Source organism: Pteropus alecto, unplaced genomic scaffold, assembly GCF_000325575.1.
Source record: "Pteropus alecto unplaced genomic scaffold, ASM32557v1 scaffold5, whole genome shotgun sequence".
NCBI lineage: Eukaryota > Metazoa > Chordata > Mammalia > Chiroptera > Pteropodidae > Pteropus > Pteropus alecto.
In genome coordinates, this window is record NW_006441953.1 from 6,719,279 (window position 1) to 6,740,733 (window position 21,455).

Genomic DNA, 21,455 nt, shown 5'->3' on the forward strand with positions numbered 1-21,455 from the left:
TGCCTATGACCCGAGGAACAAAAACAATTACTGGAGGTGGCAAATCACCAACATCTTTCCCAATTTGAAAAGTTCAAAACATCCAGATTAGTCCATAGATGATTAGAGAAATGACCTGGAATACTTTTCATGGTGGAGGACATAAAATAACTAAAAAGTAATGATAACAAACAGTAGTAATTGGAATTGTTTTTTGTTTGTTTTAGAAGGGGAAAAATAACAATGACTTCACCTTGTTGACCTGTTGTCAATAAGAAAGTGCCTCATGCTCTGAAGGGACAACTATTTCAACACAGCACTGAGGTTCCCACCATGTGACTTGGTGCTGGCAGCACAATCCTGCTAACCTATAAGGCAAGTGCTGCCGGCAACCCCCCTGAGTCTTTCCAAAATGCCCATACTTTAAAATGTCTTCCCCTTATTTATAACTCTACTAGGTTCTTTATAATTAATGGTGAATACGACTTGTTTTAAAAATCTATGATTTTCCAATTATTTTTGAAAAACCTCCCTTTTTTAAATGTGTGGGAATTGCTAAGGAACTCCCATAAATTTATTCTACAATATGAAATCACATATTAATTTTTAAGTTATTTTTGCTAAACATCAAATAATAAGGAAATAACTTTGGCTCTTTCGAAATCTATTGCCATAGAGTATATTTCGTCACTGAGGAAGCCAAAGACCAAAAATATATTAAAAACACATATCTGAACTTTTATAACACTAATCTGGAACCATCAAACAAGTAGAACCAAAATTTCTGAGTGCCAACCTGGAAGACATGGCTTTCATATCTGTTAATTAAACCAAACATACTCATAAAATATTATATATGATACCAGATGGTATCTGGAAACTCAATAATTTAACACATTTACTCCAAAATCACATAATTTCATGTAACACTTCAAATACAACCTTCATGAAACAGTGTATACAACCTTCACACTGAAACTAGAAATATTAATTTTGGAATGGTCTAATGATTAGTAGAAATTAATTCAAAACTCTGTAAGCTGAGAACAATGTAAGGAAAAGTCTACTTGTATGATGTTACCCTATCAAACAATTCTAGAATCTAAGAAAGAACTTTAAAATAAGAAGGTGATTTTAAAAGAGTAACCACATCTAAGGTACAATTTTTAAGCCTTTTTACTTGCCATGTGAAAAATTTTAAACATTTAAAAAATATTTCTTAATATCTGTAGATGTTTTAAAAACATGTAAAGCAATGTTTCAAACTAAGCTTTAAGCAATCATTTCAAGATATACATAAAAAGTTTATGGGAATAGTTTATGGGTCAAAATAGTTTAATAAAATGATTGGTACTTCTCAGTGAGAATTACTGACAGGAAGTGGAAGAGAAAACATTTTAGAGGGATTATTATAATGGGTGAATCATAAAAACAGCTGCCTCAATGTTAGATTTATGGGGATGTTAAGACTCTAATTCTGGTCAAAATCTGATATAGTCTTAAGAAAAAAACTTAAATGTGAAGTAGACATTCTAGACCTTGAAGAATTTCTATCACTTCAAATGAAGCGGCTTTTATGTTGATTTAAATAAGGGGGCACAGTAGGTTAAATAGCAGAATATACAGTCCAGCTAGCAATGGAAAACTTTAGAATACCTGTGCTTAATTTGTAATTCAAAAATTTAATTGGTTGAGATGGCTGGTGAGTATTTAAAGAACATCACTATACTTTCAGTTTTCATTTTTTCCCCTCTTTTCCTCCAATTTTTGTGACTCTTACAATTATAGTTCTATGAAGCCAAGACTGTCTGTGCAGTATTTACCTTTATCCCCGGAAGTCCAGGAAGCCCAGGAAGCCCTGGTTCACCCTACATAGGAAAATCACACAGCATTATAGAACAACATTCACTTAGTCACAGTCTCCAGAGAAAAGCGTGGCAAATGTTCCTAGCTGAATACTTGCCATCTATATATACACTGTCTCGTGTCAAGAAGTTTGGTGAGATTATACAGTTCAGTCAACTCTTGATTCAGGGATTGGTTGACCATTTTGCAGATTTTTCAGGATTTTCCCCTTTTCCTGCTAGTTCACTGTTCACTGGCATCTCTACCGAAAGGCAAAAAAGAGAAGTAAAAGGAGAAGGAACTCCCATGTTTTACTTCTTCCTGGTAAATGATTTGTTGGGGAGGCTGAAGCTCTTTGCTGAAATGAGAATCATGTGTGTATCTGAATAATGCCTCCTAGTTCAGTGCTCTCTTACCTCAGATAATCAAGAGTTGGCTGTATGAACACATGGATACATCAAAACAATATACATTAAAAGTCTTGCTCACTTAAAACTATAGTAAGATTTCTTTTCCATTCCTGAATGATGAAAAGATAAATGCATGGTTAATATTATACTTAACTCCAGCCCATATTTCTGACAATTGTTGAGTCTGGGTAACCCTGCACAGCAATTTAGGGCTCATGGTGCCATGCAGCTGTTCCTGAATACAGGTTTGAGATTAAATGGTACATTTTGGGTGAGCACACTGGAGTCACGATAAACCTTCTCATTTTCACAGAATGATCTACATTATTTTAAGTACAAAGAATAGTGACAAGAGGTTACATTGCTTAGAAAATCTCCTGAATTCCACTAAAGAAGAATAATGGAATTGCTGGAGAAAATGAAAGTCCATCCTGTGTTGGACTGAGGTGACTATTTGTGGAAATAACATTTGAAGGTAAAAGGGTCATATATTTTCATGATGGTCAGTCAGTGGGATGACAACTATACTAAAAGAGATAGAAGCATCAAACTAACCACAAAACTAGTAGAGGGAGGTACTTCTTTTAACCTAAATGCTCTGCACTTCTTTTAATCTAAATGCTTTGACAAACCTCATTCCAAAGAAAATCTACTAAAAACGACCAGACATTTCATTTTTAATATTATTACTTTCAAATTTTGAAGAGTCATAACTTGCTCTGGTATTATCGCAAAATGACCTCATATACTGTTTAAGCTGTATGGTTAGACATAGAAAGGACAATGACTTTCCTGACGGTTTAGGTCAAAGGTGCTTCAGGAATGCAAAAGAAAAGCTATTCTGTCTGAAACTATAAACAAAAGTTTGCACTGTGAACAATAACACCAAGATGAGATTAAGCCAGAGAAGAAAGGATAATTATTGAGGATTGGATATTCCATTCGAAGAATACTTGTCCCAATAGATTAAATTTTATGCAGACACAATATACATTTGATTTTCTTTTTTTCTTTCCTTTTCACCTTTCAATCAATAAATTTAGGAAGATTTAATAAAAATGGCTTGTATTCATATTTTACTGAAAATTCTGTTTTGCTTTAAAAAAAATGTAAGGCCCTGGCAAACACTAAAATGCAGTAGAGTATACAACCAACCAATACAAGTAAACATATTGGTGATAAATCTATAGTTTTATATTGCTTTAGAAAAGCCTCCTAAAACTCAAGACATCCTATTGGAAACATAATTTGAAATGTATAGGTTGTAACACTATTTCTCAGCAGTTCTCATCACACCCTCCCTCCTACCGAATGAAGAGGATCATAGGACTAATCGAAGACTTATATACACATGCATACATATACACACGCTCATGTTTTCTAATGATGAGAAAGATGTATAAGACGTTATGGAATATTTTATAATGTAGATTGATTTTTTACAGAAACCTTGAGCATTTAGCTATTCCCTATATCATACGTGTATGTATAGAGTTAACAAATGTACCTATTAATGAACAAATGTTTCAGGAATTAATATTTCATAGTCTTGCATTTTTATAAATTTGACCTTTCCAAATTTATGTTTACTTAAAAGCTGACATAATGAAAGACTGTAAAACATTCAATGTTATCCTTTGTGGAACAACTCAACAATTTTAGGAAGACATTTCTTCCTATATAAACTTTCTATCTTTATACCATGAAGGATTATCTTCCAATTAAGAGTTATTCAGTTAATTTTTCCATTCTTGCCTATTCTTTTGCTCAGGAGATTCTCTGAGTTGAGTTCGTGCGCATACATAGCCCAGGGGCAGATCTGGGTCATGATTAAGAATAGTTTTGTTATTCCATTTGAAGAATACTTGTCCAAGTAAACTTCACATGGATACAATATTCTTGTCTTTTCTTTCCCTTTCACTCTTTACTTATCTACTGTCAAAGTCTGAACTCTTCTTTCCTTCTGTCTCTGTACTTCTAGATGTAGTTCAACTGTGAGAGCACCTTCCAATGAAGGATCAAGTATTTTTACCCCTTTAAAATTAAGAAAATTATATATATATATGTTAAAAAGATGTGGAGAGTTAGAAAGGAAAGAATTATATGGTTAAACACAATACCTATTCCATAAATTTACTCACTCACTTTACAGAGATGTACATACACACTCTCATGTATCAATCACACACTCTATTGTTGTCTGTATTTAAAAAAACTATAATAAAATCATCCCATATTATGAACGTTACACTAAAGAACAAATTTTACTGCAAACTACCAGAGAGTGGAAAGCTAATCAATGGGCTTTTCATCTGTCATGACATCTTCTACTTTTCTGGGACTGCCCCTAACTCAGTAACTTAAGTGCCAGTGAACCCACAACACAGTTTTGCAATGGTGAGAAAAATGCCATAGATCTCTTGAACTGATTCTGTACTCACTTCTAATCTAAGTAAGGAGCAAGCATGGAAACACTCTATTTTTAAATCAGTGTTGGGTTAAGTGTTGCCAAATCCAGATATTAGACAAAGGAAGTCATAAATATTGTGAGAAAGTGAGATGGCGTCAAAGAGTAGAATCTAGCCTATTAATAAAAACGATGCTGCTCATTTCAGGGCATGTGTTCATTCAGATTGGTCGTAAGCTTCTTTTGGTATAATTTAAAACAGGTGTTTAATGAAATACAAAAGAAATTCGATGTTTCCATATGTAAACCTATAAACTTCCAGAGATGGCTCTAAGGTGTTTTTCTAAATATTCACAATAAGGAAATGTTTTATTAAGCAATTAAAATCAATTTGGATCTTCTACTCTGAAAACAGTGGAACCTATATGAGATTATAGCAAATGTGTTTTGTTTTGTTTGTTTTTAAAAAGACATAACAGTCATGCAGACCTTTCTTTTAGCACAGAATTGAAGAGCACTTTAAATTTGACTAAGGGACTTACAATTAGGTCATCAAGTCTCAGCTTTACCTGAAACTGGGTCTGATGAATCATTACTCTTAGATTCTTAGTTTTAAGGAAAAAATCTAATTTTAAATTAGAGAAATGTTAAAAGAATGTGAAAGATATTCTCAAAACTTTAGTCTTAAGTGTTTAAAACAAAGTAGTGACTCTCTCAATGACTTCAAGAATGTGGAAACATTATTTTATTATGTTTTAAGGTTCCAAACTACTATGAGGCAATCTATCCTCTCTTTCCTTTTATACTAATGAGGTAAATTCTGTTTCTTTTCATGTTTTTTTTCCTACAACATCGGCTACTGCTAGACAAAGGCAGAGTCATGATCTTCAGAGATTTCACCTAATATGGAGTTTACTTTTACTTGTTAGCTACAATACATCTGTTATCTCAAATCTGACTGCATTGGGCATTGATATCCAGATGCTCAGACGATAAACTGCTAACAGTTGTTTCCTGCCTCACACTCAAATTAGCATATGAATCTAAACATATTCACTGCATGTCCTCTAATTTATCACTAAAGTGAAGCACAGATGATAATATAAATTAATGTATGTATCTATAGATTGGTTAAAGTGAGTTGGCAAGTGTCTCTAAATTTTATTTTATGAACAAAGCTTTTTGTATAACATAACATTCACTGCACAGGTGGATACTAGTCACATAAAAATTATCAGTAGGGAAGTATTTGCAATGAAAGGAAAAGGAATTTAATTTTTAAAGAACTGTCCATTATTCTCTAGTGCGACAACTTAGTAAATATTCATTTCTTCTCATGAAAGAAAGAAACATGCAGAGTATCTTTAAACATGCAAGGTAAGTTGCTGGCTCTCCAACCCAACTGATCTTTAGTAGTCTCAAACAGCTCAGTATATGCAGACTTTAGTTCGTAAAGCATTTTTTTTACACGTACAGAGTGTGTTTTCACTTTTTTTTTAGAGCATCGACCCTTTTAAAACACAAAACCATGATGCTTGGCATGCAAAGCATAAAAACTACATCATTTTGCAATACGTGTCTTCATACTACACAGTGGATAGTAGATATAAAATGGTGAACAGGAGACAGTATAGAGAACACACTAGAATACAGATATTACCTTTTGCCCTGGACGGCCAGATTCTCCAGGTTCTCCCTGGCCAAAGAAAGCCAAAGATGAAAGGACAAGTCTTACAAGAAGTTTCCAAAACGCTTAGGCCTCCAGACTCTCTCACAGGGACAGCCAAGCCTCTTTGATCACAAGCATTTCATTTACTTTATTCTGTTACTCTGTGTCTCACTAGACACAGGAAATTTTTTTTCCTGTGACTAAACCTCACATACAGATCCACATTTCCATAAAAACCAATCAGAAAGGAAAGAGAAAGCAAGACCTCTTATATGCGCCTTTATCAGATTCCTGGTTGTGTGTGGAAGATGATTATTGCAGGAGAATAGAAACAGAGTTGTAACCATTAAAACTGGTAAAAGGGAAGAGAAAGCAGAGGCTTATAAAAATCAAAACTGTAACTCCTGGGGTACAAACACTTACAAGGCTATATAGTTACCTTGATTCCTGCAGCAGATGATCCAGGGTCACCCTAAAATGAAACCCATGAGAGATTATTCCATAAGTTATGGGAATGGGAAACACAAGCACACAGACAGCCATTATCGACAGGGGCACTCAAGGGAACCCCATGACTAATGGGCCCAACTAGGCTGCATAAGACTTTGTATCGATACCTCAGCTGTTAAGATGTCAACTCTTTCCAAGATAAATAATGTATTTTTTAAAAACATGGGTTTATTTTGAATGCAAAATACATAAGGACTACATTCCTTGAAATAAATGTAAATATATAAATATGGATCTTCCTCTTGACATAGTGCTAAAATTGTATTCTAAAACAATAAGTTTTAATTTTGGGATCTGGAATTTTGGTTTTCTCTATTTCTGGAATTTATTAATGTCCCTGGCTATCCTTTAGTGGGAGTTCTCTGACCCTTTCGCAGTCTTCAGAAAGTCAGGGTTCAGCATATGAAGTCAAGAGTTAATGATGTTGAGTTGGAAAAAGCCACGTAGCAGGTCAGCTTGTCTTCCTCATGAAGTACTGTCACAGTTATGACCGGTATGTTTTTTTTAGCTTTACACTTATTTCATTGTAATGCAGTCACCGGAAAGTTACAGGATGATGAATGACTCGTGGGTGACAGGGACACATGTAAGATCTGAGAGGAATTCTTGAGATAGAATCTGGTTTTCTAAAGGGCACTGTATTCCATCTGAATTTCATAGAGGGTGACTACATTTTGAGAGCAAATGTGTTACAAATAAGCAGATAGGGACTAGTGGAAAAGAATATGTAGGATAGTTGAGAATGCTGCTTATTTCTGAAATGAGGCCAGCAAAGGGCCTCCATTTTCAAGCTCCTTCTAGCCCTCTTTCCCATGAACATACTAGAAGGAAAATAAAGGGAGAAAACTTAGTCATTTGAGACTGCCAAGAAAATAGAAACAGCCACAAGGAGAAAGGCACATATTGGGATTTCCTCAGCTATCTTAACTGTACAAGTGCTCAAAGAGCTCCAGGGGTCTATTTCCTTGTTCTAGATTTAGGAAACTGCTCATCAATCTTTTTTAGAGAAAGAGATAAGGCCTCAGGCCTCTGTACTTGTTCCCCTCCCTGATTCCTCTCCCCTCTCCTCACGGCTGGCACTTTCTCTCTAAGTGGCTTAAGGTCCTGGCTTAAGTGGCTTTGCCTCAAATAACCCTTCACCAACCAACCTAGACACATGTCCCTCACACACACATCATACTTTGGAGCATAGCTCACTTTGTAATTATATATTTATGTTTTTTGTTTATTCATTGTCTGTCCCTCCATTAGACAATAAGATTCAGTGTCTATTTTTATTCAGTGTCTGGCCCCATAGTATACGTTCGATACATGTATGGTGAATAGACAAATCTCAAAAAAAAATGTTTTAAGCAGGTCAGAAGTCAAGAATCAAAATGAAAAAAAAAATTTTAGGAAGAAAAAAAAGCTTAGAAAGGAGAAGGAAATAATAAATTAGCTTATTGAGGAATCTGATATATATGTGATTCTTTGACATCTGTAATTACTATTAGCCAAGGAAAAATTAAAACATGATGAAACATAAAGAAGAGGACCCCAATCATCACTTTAGAATGATACTGTTTTTACCCCAATCATTAACATACAACTGAGTTCCACATGGGAAGTGAAATAAATGTGGCTAAATAATAATACTTATTTCCAATTCCACTAAATTGAGTCTGAAAGCCATCAACACCAATGAATCAGGTTTCCAATATTCTGCACAATAAGACCTTTGTATTCATAAAAGCAATTCTGACTTAGCTAAGTCTCTTCTTTCATCTCATTTATACCTCAAAAAATTCCCGAGAGATAGGGTAGATATTACTGTTTCCATTTAATAGATGAGGAAATTGAAGCAACTAAGAGGCTAAGTGAATTTTGGACTTCTAAATTCTATTGCCACGTTCTTTTTATTGTAATCAGAAAATAATGATTGGTTTATTTTATTTTGACAAGAAGACATAAAGGTCGTATGTAGTAAACTTGTAAATAAAAGGAAGTTGCTTGTATTAACCGTAGTTTAAAAACTTTTTTCCCAGTGTTTTAATGGAAAGTGGCTAGATAATGCACTAATGAGAAAAAGACTAGATTTAGTTCTCACGGCAAGTGGACAGAACAAAAAAAGACAGTCTTCTGAAAGGCTGATTTATTTGTAGAAATTGGAGTAATTTCATTTGATGGACAACTATGAGTGACATTTTAATTCTCTTTTAAAAAAATTAGAACTGTGAAATCTCAAAGAACTTTTATAACTTTTAAGTGGCAAGGCAACTGCTAGAGAACATTCATAAGTTAAACATTTTAAGGGATAATGCTGCAAGTAGTGGAAATAAAACAGTGTTTATAATCCTCATTCCTCTAACAGTGAAAAGGAATACAGGATTAAAGTGAGAAACAAACCACCGTGTTGTAAGTACACTCTTAGCTTCATAAATCAGTTGGTTTGGAAATAAAAGGTTTCAAAGGGTAAGTCATAAATGGGGAAAACACTTTGAGAAGATACTTGAGGTAAATGAATTCGACTTTACTGCTTATCATTCAAGCATAGAGAGTTCTGTTTTTGGTTGTTCTTTTTAAACACAAAACTCGGTATATAATTATATGTATGTGTTAATAAAGTCTATGTGGCATATAAAATGAATGCGGTCACATTTCTATCATTCATTAATTTGTTCACTAAATATTTACTGAGCACCGATTCTGTGCCAGCCATGTTCTGGATACAGGGATGCTAGGAGCTGGGAGACAACACAGCTGTAATCTCCACCTTTGTCCTGTGCATATGATAATCATTTACTTGTACGCATATCCAAAAATATTACTGATTGAAAGCATGGAAGACACTTTTTTCCTTTTTCTTTACATTTAAAAAATATGGGAGAAGAAGAGCTTCTCATGTTTGAGAAATTCTGTATCACTATATATACACAAAAAACATGATAAGCAAATGCACAATACAGGAAAAAATTCTACCATTCAGTAAAAATAAAAAAACAGTTGAAAGTTAAAAAAAATTAAGATTTTTCATTCAATAACTATTTATTATCTTCCAAGTTTATGCTAGGAACTTAGATTGGTGCTAGAAATAGAACGGTTGGTAGCATATAGTTTTTTTGTTTATTTGTTATTTTCTTTTCCAGTGAGCTGATGCCCAGTTAAACAAAGAATTACAATAAATTGTGATATGGGTTATGAAAGAGATAGTACAGAGGGCTATGGAAGCATATCATAGGTAACCTACCCGATTCAGAGGCTGCCCCAAGGAAATGATATAAATTCAGGTTTCAATGGACTGAAGAATAGAATTAAAAGGCGGAGGTGGAGGTGGACAGAGAACAAGAGTGCTCTACGCTAAGGGAATCACGTGTGCTAAGTTAGAGAGGGCCCTGCATTGATTGGGGTGGGAGTGCCCACTGAGATAGCCCTTCACCATGTGATTTTAAAAAAAGAAAACAGTTTGATTGGTGGTTCTAAATATAAATGTGCCTTCTGTAAAGGCTCAGAGGATGCAATTCAAAGATGCTATATAAGCATACACTAATACGGCAGTATATTTATAAGAATGGAGATGAGGGAGCAGAGGAAATGAAGGTAATATCAAGATAGGTAATACCAAGAAAGTCAAGGTGGAGCTTCTGAATCAACAGATAAAATTGTGACTACAACAGTGGCATGATCAAACCATTCAGTGTACTCCACAAACAACTACTTTCAAGTGGGAGGTGAAATAGATAAGAAATCCATTTCTACATTTGTTGGTGGAATCAGCACTTGGAAGAGCAGAACATAACCCTTCCACAGTAACTCTACACATGATTGAAATCAGTCTCTGGCAGGCCATTCTTAAACCTAGAGTGCATGGTACTTGCTGGCCACGGAGAAATCCAGCCTAGTGGTTTTTACAGTTCCATAGTGTTTCCAGATGACCAGTCTGGAAAGGCTTAGATTGCTTTACCATCCAAAGGCACTGACTTGGATCAAAAGGAAAAAAAATCTTATTAAAGTGAATCAGTCAATGACGTAATTTACTACATCAATGGCAGAAAAGAAACATTTTTGATTTTACATCTCGAACTTGGTAAACGATGAATGAGTTTCACATACTGAAAACCAAAGGCCATGAGAAGAGTGTTTCAAACATACTGGAAATAAATTATGTGACAGAAGCAGGAAATGTTTAAAAAAACACATCAAAAATTATATTCCAATTACAGCATTCTCGGCGGTGAATGCTACAGGTCAGATTACATATTATATGTTACAGATTCCTATTTACAATTCCCTGTTTAGACCCATTGAAAGTTTATAGATATGATTTCCGGTTTAACTGAAGCATTTCTTGTACTTAATTTCAGTTGACTAATAAAATCTTTTGATAAAAAAGAAAAACAACCAATCTAGTTGATTTCAATTTCCATGTGGTAAGAAAGCTAACGTTTATTGAGAGTTTACTATGTGTGACTCGGCATGGTAAATGATTTGCATTAATATAAAAAATAAGAACAGTATTCCTTAGAGAAGAACTTGGTCTTTTCAAAGGAAAAAAGTTGCTTTACTATTGGAAAATTAAATTTTAAAAATGTGTGATTAAAGAAACAATTATTGGCCTACATTCCAAAAATGAAGCTTTAAAAATACATCTACTAAAGCATAAAATTAACTACATAAGTTCGCATGGGCATAGTTCAGACCTGGCATAAAATTTTTTAAGTTGAAGAAACTGCTCTCAGTTTAGAAGACTTTCCTTCTTTAAGCAGAGGTTGGCAACTATGGTCTATGGGTCAGATCAGCTACCCACTTGTATCTGTGTGGACCGTGAACTAAGAATGGTTTTTACACTTTCAATGGTTAAAAAAATATATATCAAAAGAACAACATTTTCACAACACATGAAAATTATACAAAATTAAAATCTCAGTGCCCCAAAATACAGTTTTATAGGATACAGCCACCCTCATTTGTGTACGTATTGTCTATGGGTGCTGTCACACTATGACAGAGTTGAATTGCTGTGACAGAGACCATATGGCCCATAAAACCTAAACTATTTATTTTTTGGCCATTTATAAGGAAATTTTGTTAATTTCTGCTTCTAAGAAAAACAAGAAAGTTAAATATAACATCCAGATTTATATGTCTGGGGTTTGAAATTTTGACTTTGAGAGAAATGGATGTATATCATCGGTCTCATTAATATTAAACATATTCATGACATATCTGATTTCAGCATAATACTTAAATTTTATGGGTAAACAGAATGGATCTATAGCAGTGGTTCTCAACTAGGAGTAATTTTGTCCCTCAGGGGACATTTGGCAATGTCTTGAGATAGGTTTGATTGTCACAACTCAAGGGTGCTACTAGCACGTAGTGGGTAAAGACCAGGAGTAATGCTAAACATCTGACAGTGCCCACGACAATTCTCTGGTCCTACATGTCAATAGTGCTGAGGTTGGGAAACCCTAGTGTACAAGAAACTGAGAGTTCACTCTAACTTTCAGGCTGCTCTTCAAATACAAACACAGTTGCTACCTGATGAAATTAATTCGTTTCTACTACCATGCCATATTTATATTTATAAGAACGAGAAAAATAATTTTCTCTTTATTTAATGAGTGTGTTTTTAGGACTAACCATTATCAATCTGTACTATAATAATTTTCAAAATGGAATAGTGGAATAATCACCTTTTATAAATTAAATATTTAAATGTTTTCTAAACTTGTAGAATTATCTCTGACCTTGTCATAGCAAGCTACTATATCATTCATTTACCTCTCTCAAAATCTCCCATTATCGTATATACAGAATAAACTTTCTTGCTCATATATATATATATACTATTCTATATTTCACAACATTGTACCTTTTCGCCTGTGTCACCTTTGGGGCCACTCTCTCCAGCATCTCCCTAAGAAGGGGGAAAAAAGCAATACATGTAAAATATATTGGCGATGTTACACAAAGAGTATTTTCTATTATTTTAAGTTTTCTTTCATAAGCACTATACATTAAAATCTGTTGTAAGTGGTCTACACAGCTAGTGTACTTTTACCCGAGCAGCTGCCTGTTATCACCAGTCCAAATACCTATTACAATGAACGAGGTTGAACAGTTTCAAACTATTCCATGATATTAACAGAAAGCGACAATTTCTCTGATTTCTAACAGCTATCCTGGCACTTAGAGCCTCCTTAACTCTATCTTTCTCCTCTGCTCAAAGCTCCACTGTAACAAAGACTTTCTCCAGACCATTCCCTCGGTATGCCATGTGCCTCACCGCCTCTGTGTCCTTCCTCATGCCACTCCTGACACCTGGAGCCCTTCTATCCATATAAATCCTGCTCTTGTCTTAAGCCCATCTCAAATCTCCAGAGCTTCAAAGTACATGACCCATCCCTCAAAACCTGTGCCCTGAATATTTGACTTATCTGTGCCTACATGTTTTCGATTTGTGAAATGAATGTTTTATATTTTAATAGAAAACTGCTTTTTTTTTTTTTAATCGTAGTAAAATAAATTAGGGAGTTTATGCTTCTTTGGTTATTTCTGGAATTTCCTATGTCTAGTCCCTCACTGACATCTCCTTTTTACTGACAAAGCAATGCATCGGAAAAAAAGTCATTTGTTTACTACCTATGCCTTGCTTCTTTAAATTCTAAGTTCTTCAGTTTAAGTCTTATAGCACATTTGGTGAAAACATCATAGATTTGGAGCCAGAGAGACTGAGCCCAACTCCAGCACCTACTAGGCAAACGAAATTTTCTTTCCATCAAATTTATCATATGTAAAACAAGGGCAAGAATATTTTATGGGGTCATAAGAAATAAACAATATATTGTGTGTAAGGCAACTAGGACAGTATCTGACACATAAACTGTTAATGACAGCAGGTAGAAAAAACAATGCATTATTGTTCTTACATTCTATAAGCTGGGATGCCCTACTGTCTAGCTTCACAAGAGGTCACTTTTATATCATTTAAAAATTTCTTTAAAATAAGAAACTATTGATACTAGTTTCCTTGGGAGATGGAGGAGTGGCAAGGGAGGGAGATATTCATTTCTCTCTATTTTCTTTTCTGTTTCCGTAGGTATCAAGCTAACTCGCTAGGGCATTTGTCTCTGGTGGTGGACACCCCACAGCAGCCCCGGGAGTCTGCGAGGCTTTATCAATGAACCCTGGAATGGTACTGGCACTGTTCCTTCTCCTTCCTTAATTTCTACACAAAAGAGTCATCTGACAACTAATTTATTAATTTCAAGTTAATTACCACGAACCGGTTGGATGCCAAGTAAATGTATTGGTATCTGTTATAAAAAGGAACTTTGATAGCAGCCTAGTAGCATACTTTAAAAAAATTGCTTGAAAATCCTTTTATTAAAAAACAAAACAAGAAACAAACTTTCTTATTAGGAAGACTCTCTCAGAGTGGTCATAAAACGAAGGGTCTGACTGACTTGTCCCCACTAGTTTGCTCTCCTTCCATTTAAATAAATGTCTTTTTTTCTGTTTGTTTTACAATGCCAAAAATTATAGTTATATTCAAGAAGTTCACTGGATCTTTATATACACTTCTTTGGAGATCAGAGGGGATAATATTGATTTATCAGAAAGATTTGATCACTTACAAAAAGCATTATGTAGTATCTTGGTAGTTTCCTATGCAGACAGCACATTTCTCAAACACTATTAAAGTAAATAGTATGAGAACCAGGAAAATTAGCATTACAGTATATACTGAGAGTCTAAAAATAATCAGAACATACCCAAAGGTAGTAAGGAAGGACAGGTAAGAAAAACTTAACATATGGCACTCTCTTCATTTGTTTCTCTTTTTGGTTCTTATGGGAATTCTTTGTGGGGCGACAATATTTTTGCTGCGGGTAAACATCTGTAATCTTTTAACTTAGTGACCTAAGTAGCAGTAGAGAGATGTGGATGCTTAGAAAAGTACTAGAGTGGCATCAGCCAATAGGGAGAACAGAAATTTTGCAGGCCCAGGGATTTTTCAAAGCCATTTAAAAGCTAGACATAGAATGTTTAAGTTTGCATCTTTTCCCTCCATTCCTTTAAACCTTTATACACAAACTTCTGTCCATACATAAGAACTATGTAATTTTCTCCTTCCACTACTTAAGTTTGGAAAAAATCAGTAGTTATTACATTTATACCTATATCTATCTATCTGTCCACTTATAGACAGTTCAGTTTGGTACCTCTTAGGTGGGGAGGAAGGGGGAAGATAAATGCAGGCAGAATCATTCTCACCTTTTCTCCTTGTTCTCCAGGTTCTCCCTGGGCAAAAAAAAAATCCAAAAAACAAAGATTGAACGACAAATTATTTAACACCTAATTAAGCAACACCAAACAAAATCAGATATTGAACATGGTAGGTAAATTGCATGACCCCTTTCTTTTTTGGCAATTTGTAGTTGCTGTATGAAAACAAACAGTAAGATGCATTTCCTAGAGAACTGGGTATAGATATCAATATCAAATGTAATCTTAATTCTCTGCTTTTAGAGGACTAAAGAAAAGTATTTAAGATTATCAACCTTAAATCATTTTGGAGCCTTAAGGAGAACAATGTGGTGGCAATTTAACATCCTGGGTAGCTTCTTAGTCTAGGACATTTTATTCTTTCCAAACTCAGAAGCAGTAAGGTGGGCTAGCACATCCTTGAAGTCGTCCTCAAAACAGCCTCTGGTGCATGGCTTATTTCAGGGTTCTGGAGTCCCAGTGTAGTTCCCCAATCTGTCTTCTCCTAACATGACCATAAACACAGTCCTGAACTTGGACCCTACACAATGTCATGAACACTTTAACCTGCTGGTAAACAGCATGTCCCAAATCAGGTGTATTTTAGGAGACGTTGGTACGTTCAGGAAAGGCACTAGAATCGGGCAGAATCAAAGTGAGATTAGGAGAATGTCATTGCTCAAAATCATGACTAGGAAATGAAAAATTGTCCTCTAAAGAGAATCTCGTTTTCACTTCACCCAAGGAAAGGAGCAAGGATGGAGTGAGAGAGTTCTAAAGTAAATTATACACATTATGATAATTTTTCCTTTATGAAAAGCATGAGTGTTTCCATGAGATCAACTACTTTTTAAAAAATGGCTTAAGGTAATTATTGTGTTTTTTAACATTAAAACCCACTCTAGAAGTCAGTTTGGAGGCAAGCCTTTTCATTCACTGGAAGTCAGCCTGACCCTTTGGCTTTCTGAATTTCTGGCCACCTTTCAGTGCTCAACATCCATCCTGATGGTTGCTAGGCAACAGAAGAATAGCACTGAGAACATGCATTAAGTATTAACTCCTATCATTTGGCATTTTAGTGTGAAACAAGAGAGGGGGAAAAAACAGGACAAAGCCCGTAGTACCAGAAGGAATATTTCTTTCCTCTCCAGCAAGACTCAGGACAGGTCTATAAATTTTAAGTCTGTCCTAGGCGCCTGTCAATAGCAATGTGATCTGGAAAATCAGCTGACAGGCATCTGTGGGTATGGATAAATACCAGCACAGCTGACAGGATTAGACATTAGTTTTGTACTTCAAGGGATGTTCACTCATCAAAGGATTTGGAATTTGTCTGCCTGTTTGGTTTAAACTAAACTGTCACCAATCTTTTTATATTTAACAGATTCATTTGTTCATCAAGAAATAAAGAAAACTTGTAATACCTCCCAAAAAATCATTACATTTTTTTCCCCTATTTAGTAACTAACTACATTGATTTTTAAATTTTAAACATGCCACATCTTTATTCTGTTCTTCATCTGAATAACTGGTTATGTTGTATAAGTGCCAAAGGTGGCCAAATCTTGAGGAAAAGGCATAGTGGCACTGTGAACATCATCTTTAGTAAGTGTTGTAAAAATTATGCAAATTTTAGGCAGTATGTACATGGTGTACATTTTAATATGTTCATATTAAATGGCAAATGATAATATTGTTTTTGAAACGTGAATTTTCACGTTATTTAAGTATCTCAGAATATAGGTTTTTAACAATCGTATCCTATATTTTTTTGCATTTGTAATATTAACAAGAATCACAAACATAATTTATTCATCAGCCACAAAGTTCTGTGCTATAGCATATTATAATATTGATAAAAAATTCCATCCAAGTGAAACCAGTGGGATATTTTAAAAAATTGTAATAGCTTACGATTTCATGAAAAGTAATGTCTCAAATGATTCTGTTTGGTTTTATTTGTACTTACCTTCGGCCCTGGTATTCCATTTTGTCCTACTGCTCCAGGCAACCCAGGTTCACCCTCAAAATAAAAAATAGATACTACTAAATAAAACAGACAAAATCAGTACATTATGTAGATCATTAGAAGATACGGCCATCCAATAATGCTCTAGAAGTAGACAGAAAATAAGTGTCTACTAGTGTAAATACAAGTTAGCTTATTTGGTTCAAAATTCTATGTACTGGGAACCGAGGATAAAACAGGGCTGATTTCCTTTGTTCAGTCTTTTCTTCATTAAGAAAGTTGCAGCAGCTGACCAAGATGAAATGAATATCTAGGATGGTACTGAGGACATCGTAGGCATCAAGTAAATATCTGTCAAATGAGTAAAAGTCATCTGAAAAAATAAGGCTCTCCTGATGAAGAACTTTCAAGTGATTCATCAGCTCAGGAAAAAATAGACTAAATCATTATATTTATTAGACTTAATCAAATGAGCATTTCCAAATCTAAATCTTGAAGAACACACACATCTTTGAACACCTACTTAATTCATTTAGACACATTTGCCATGAAAATAAAAAGTAAAACTGGCTATGTTTTCTCTTTCCAGTTTCACTGTAAAAATAACTAGAGTAAAACACTCAGACTTGAGTGATAGGCATTTGGGAAAAAGGTGATGGTTAGTAGGTTAGAAAGTGTCCCATTTCAGAAAGATGATGATGTATACCAGTCTAGACTCTGAATCAGCCACTGTTTTCCAAAGAGAAGTACCTTGAAAGGCCCTGAGACAAAGGAAAAATACTCTAACTCTCAGTGCTTCCATGTAGCTTGAACTTATATCAATTAGAATTTCATTTTCATTTCAAAACATTCCCCAAAACTTTTACTGTGTGCTCCAACTAATGGACAACTTTTTTCTTCCACTGAGGGTAGTTAAGTTGTGCTTTTTTGTTTTTTTAAACATTTTATTACTAAATTAATTTCAGATTCACAGCAAACTTAGCTGATTTTTAAGTATGTTTTCTAAGTCACCTAAAGGGCAGGGATTATGCCATTTTTATATTTATATTCTCAGCATATTATTAAATATTAATGTACATATATAAAAACCTGTATATTAATATTAATAGGAACATTTTTAAGTGCCAGGAACTTTACATTTATTAACACACTTAATTCTCACAAATTTCTATGAGGTGAGTACTATCTTTATCTCTACTTAACAGATGAAAAAATTAAGGCACAGAAAGGTTAAGTAATTTTTTAGATTTATGTAACTCTAGCCAAGATTTGAACTCTCATGATTGGGTTTAAGAGGTTGTGATCTTAACAATGTAATGCACTGCTGAATGAATGAATGAATACATCCAGAAATTGGGAGAGAGTATCTGATGAGTATTTCTATCCTCATTATCATTTGGTTTATAGTCCTCATTTATAAATGACCTTTTAGAATATATAGAAACCTGGATTGAACATTACATATAAAGATGATTTATTTACCTCTATCTACCAGATAAACTAATGAATGTAAAGCTTACAGCGTATTTCTGGAAAAGCAAAAAATGTTTTACTATTATACTGGATTATTATAATTGTGAAAGTCTTAACTTCCTGGAAGAAATTCTGCTTCATATATAAAGTTACACTATAATTGTAACCCTTGTACTTTCATTGGCAAAATGGCAAAAATGTAGCCTTGGAATAACGATAACCATTATAGGAAAATTTTGATAGGTCTTTTGTACATCACAAAGGGTAAGAACTTGGAAATAGAATACACTCCAAAAGAGGACTATCATTTTACTGTGCAACCAGAAAAAGAGCTATCAAGATTGCTTTCTTCAAAGACTCTCCAACAGGATGCACTAATGTCATAACTCATGGTTTAATGGAAATAAGAGATGCTGCCAAGAAACAATACAAACTTTGTTTAGACTTTCAAAGAATAACCATGGTAGCCAGAATAATATTAATAAAAAAAAATGGTTAAGTCCCTGGAACTGGACAAAATACATGCTGAGATTTTGAAGTAAGGAAGAGAAACGACGCTTAGGTATCTGCATAACGTCTTCCTTGATATATGAACACTGAAGGACTAAAACTTGATCTCTTTTTCCTTTGATTTTATATATTGCTTAAATAATCTTTGATTTTATATATTGTTTAAATAATCTTTTAAAGGAAACAAAAAATTGCGCCCATAATTCCGTCACCTTATATTAATTTTTTTTCATTTTGTCCTGTTTCTTTCTACCTTTTTATTTATATTTACATATTTTCAAGCAATTGTAAGCTAATTACACACTCTGACATCCAGTTTATTATTTTATACAACACATTTGTTTTCACACAGTATTCATGATTGTCTTATGAGTAGTTTATCATCTGTCAAGGTCAAATTTGATTATTTGTTTAATCTGTTCTAAATTGTTGAATACATAGGTTGTTTCCATTTTTTGCTATTAAGGATAAACTAAAACAAACACCTCTATAAATATTTCTTAATTGCTTTCCAAAAGAGTTTTGAGTTTTATCTGATACATAGGCATGTACTCTGTGTTACTTTTTCACAATTTCATCAGTACTAGATATCACAATCTTAACTATTTTTGTGTCTATTTAAAAAAGCACAAATGAGAGTTATTCAGTTTTACATTTATCACTTGTAAGGGTAAATATTTTTCATGTGCTTATAATTTAAATAGATATCTCACAAAATTTTAAAGCAAAAAGTGAATAAGCTGTTTCTTGAATGAATCAAAGGAGGATAGAAAGAAGGGAAAGTGATTTATAGCATTTTACCTTTCTAATAAATTATGTGAAGAAAATGATATTCAAACTTAGATTGGGAGGTTATGGAACATTCTGTTATTATCCAAACTTAGTTTTCCAGGTTGTGAGAAAGAAAAGTTAAAAAAAAAATGCTATACAACTCTGGGTACCAAGGCCAAGCTATAGAATACTAGAAGACATTAATCCATTCAACAAAACTGAATTGAGTAAAAATTTACTATATGTTCTACTCTGGACTGAGTATTTCATTATGAAGATAATAGACATGACAGATGCCTGTGGCAAAAGAGCTTATTTTTGAGTGAGAAAAAAGATATATAGAAAAATAACTTGAGGACATCTAATTGAAGTCATAGAACTTTTTCTTTGAGCAAAGTTTTCTTGTACTTCACAAAGTAAAAGGTATAATAAATAGAAATCGAAGGCAAGTCTTAATGAAGAATTAATCACATGTCATATAGTATATTCATCTTTTCTGGTATATAAGGACAAAATATAATTATGAGGCCTCTTCAAATAAAGTTACAATGATATTGCATTACATAATGTAGTAAAAATGTACGTATAAAGAAAATATCTGAAAAGTATAGACAAATAAAAGGGGAATTAGATTTGGTGTGTGGAGAGCTAGTCTTTTTTGTTGGGTAATCCATCCATCTATATCTGAATGCAGTTCACATTCACTACTCTGAGGAACATTTCAAAGACGGTAATAAAGAAAAACAGTAGCTAACATCTTAACTACAGATAGATTGATGGGATCTTTCCACTATACCTTAAATTCTAAGGCTATTCCCAGTGTATTACTCCCAACTGATGATTTGCATATCCAAGCTAAAAATAAGTTGAACTGACTTTTAAGAAGAATGGCTCGCAGCTTTCTTCTCTATCTTCCTTCCTTTCTTTTTTCTTTTAAAAACCAAACACTGTTTAAAACATTGCTAGAGGCTTTTACAATTATTTTAGGTATTCAGGGGCAATTTGAAAGAATACTTCAAGATAGAAAGGAAAGCAGTTTTCTTATAAAATTGAGTGCTAAAGAAGAATAGGTCATTTAGTAGTAATATTGCTCACCATCACTTAATCACAATTGTTTTCCATTCTGACAATGGGAATTTAAAATCAGTCGTAGCTGAAAATTTTTAGCATATTATAATTCTACATTCACTTGTCAAAATCAGATTTGTTTTCTTTCTGTACTACATTTTCTTAAAGAGCTCGTCCAAACAGAAGAGGAAAATAACTACAAGGAACATGGACCAGCAGCGGATGAAGTATGGTGTTGAGCATAACATGACATTAGTCTTAAGGTTGCTCTCCTACCTCTGGAGTTGGTGGTGTTGGCTCATATATGCAACTTAAAAACGGGCAATATTGGTCACTGAGATCTCTCTAAAACACTGGTGTACAGGGCCTTTCTTCCTGACAGTGACAGCACGCTGAAGGATCTCAATGGCTTGAGTGGCGAACAGGCCTGGCCTTTAGTCATTCTTCTTTTGCAGGCAGTCATGGTGGAGAGCAGCTGTCCCTTTATGAGCCTTCAGGGCCTCACAGGCTTTGGCAGCAATTGGATAAACAACACTTGGTAGAGGAGGATTCTTTGAAAGCAGTGAGGCACTCAACAGGGACTTCAGATATAACTGT

General features: G+C 34.1%; 1 protein-coding gene across 2 annotated transcripts in view; it reads right to left on the reverse strand.

Moving 5' to 3' along the window:
• The window catches only part of COL25A1 (collagen type XXV alpha 1 chain), a 404,747-nt gene that overhangs the window by 57,378 nt on the left and 325,914 nt on the right, over positions 1 to 21,455 (reverse strand). For both annotated transcript variants that reach the window (XM_006918911.1, XM_015594880.1), the window contains exons 13-18: positions 17,037 to 17,090; positions 15,077 to 15,103; positions 12,672 to 12,716; positions 6,750 to 6,782; positions 6,302 to 6,337; positions 1,803 to 1,847 (exon numbers count right to left, since the gene is read on the reverse strand). In XM_006918911.1, the coding sequence (XP_006918973.1) occupies positions 1,803 to 1,847; positions 6,302 to 6,337; positions 6,750 to 6,782; positions 12,672 to 12,716; positions 15,077 to 15,103; positions 17,037 to 17,090 (240 nt within the window). The remainder of the gene's footprint in view (positions 1 to 1,802; positions 1,848 to 6,301; positions 6,338 to 6,749; positions 6,783 to 12,671; positions 12,717 to 15,076; positions 15,104 to 17,036; positions 17,091 to 21,455) is intronic.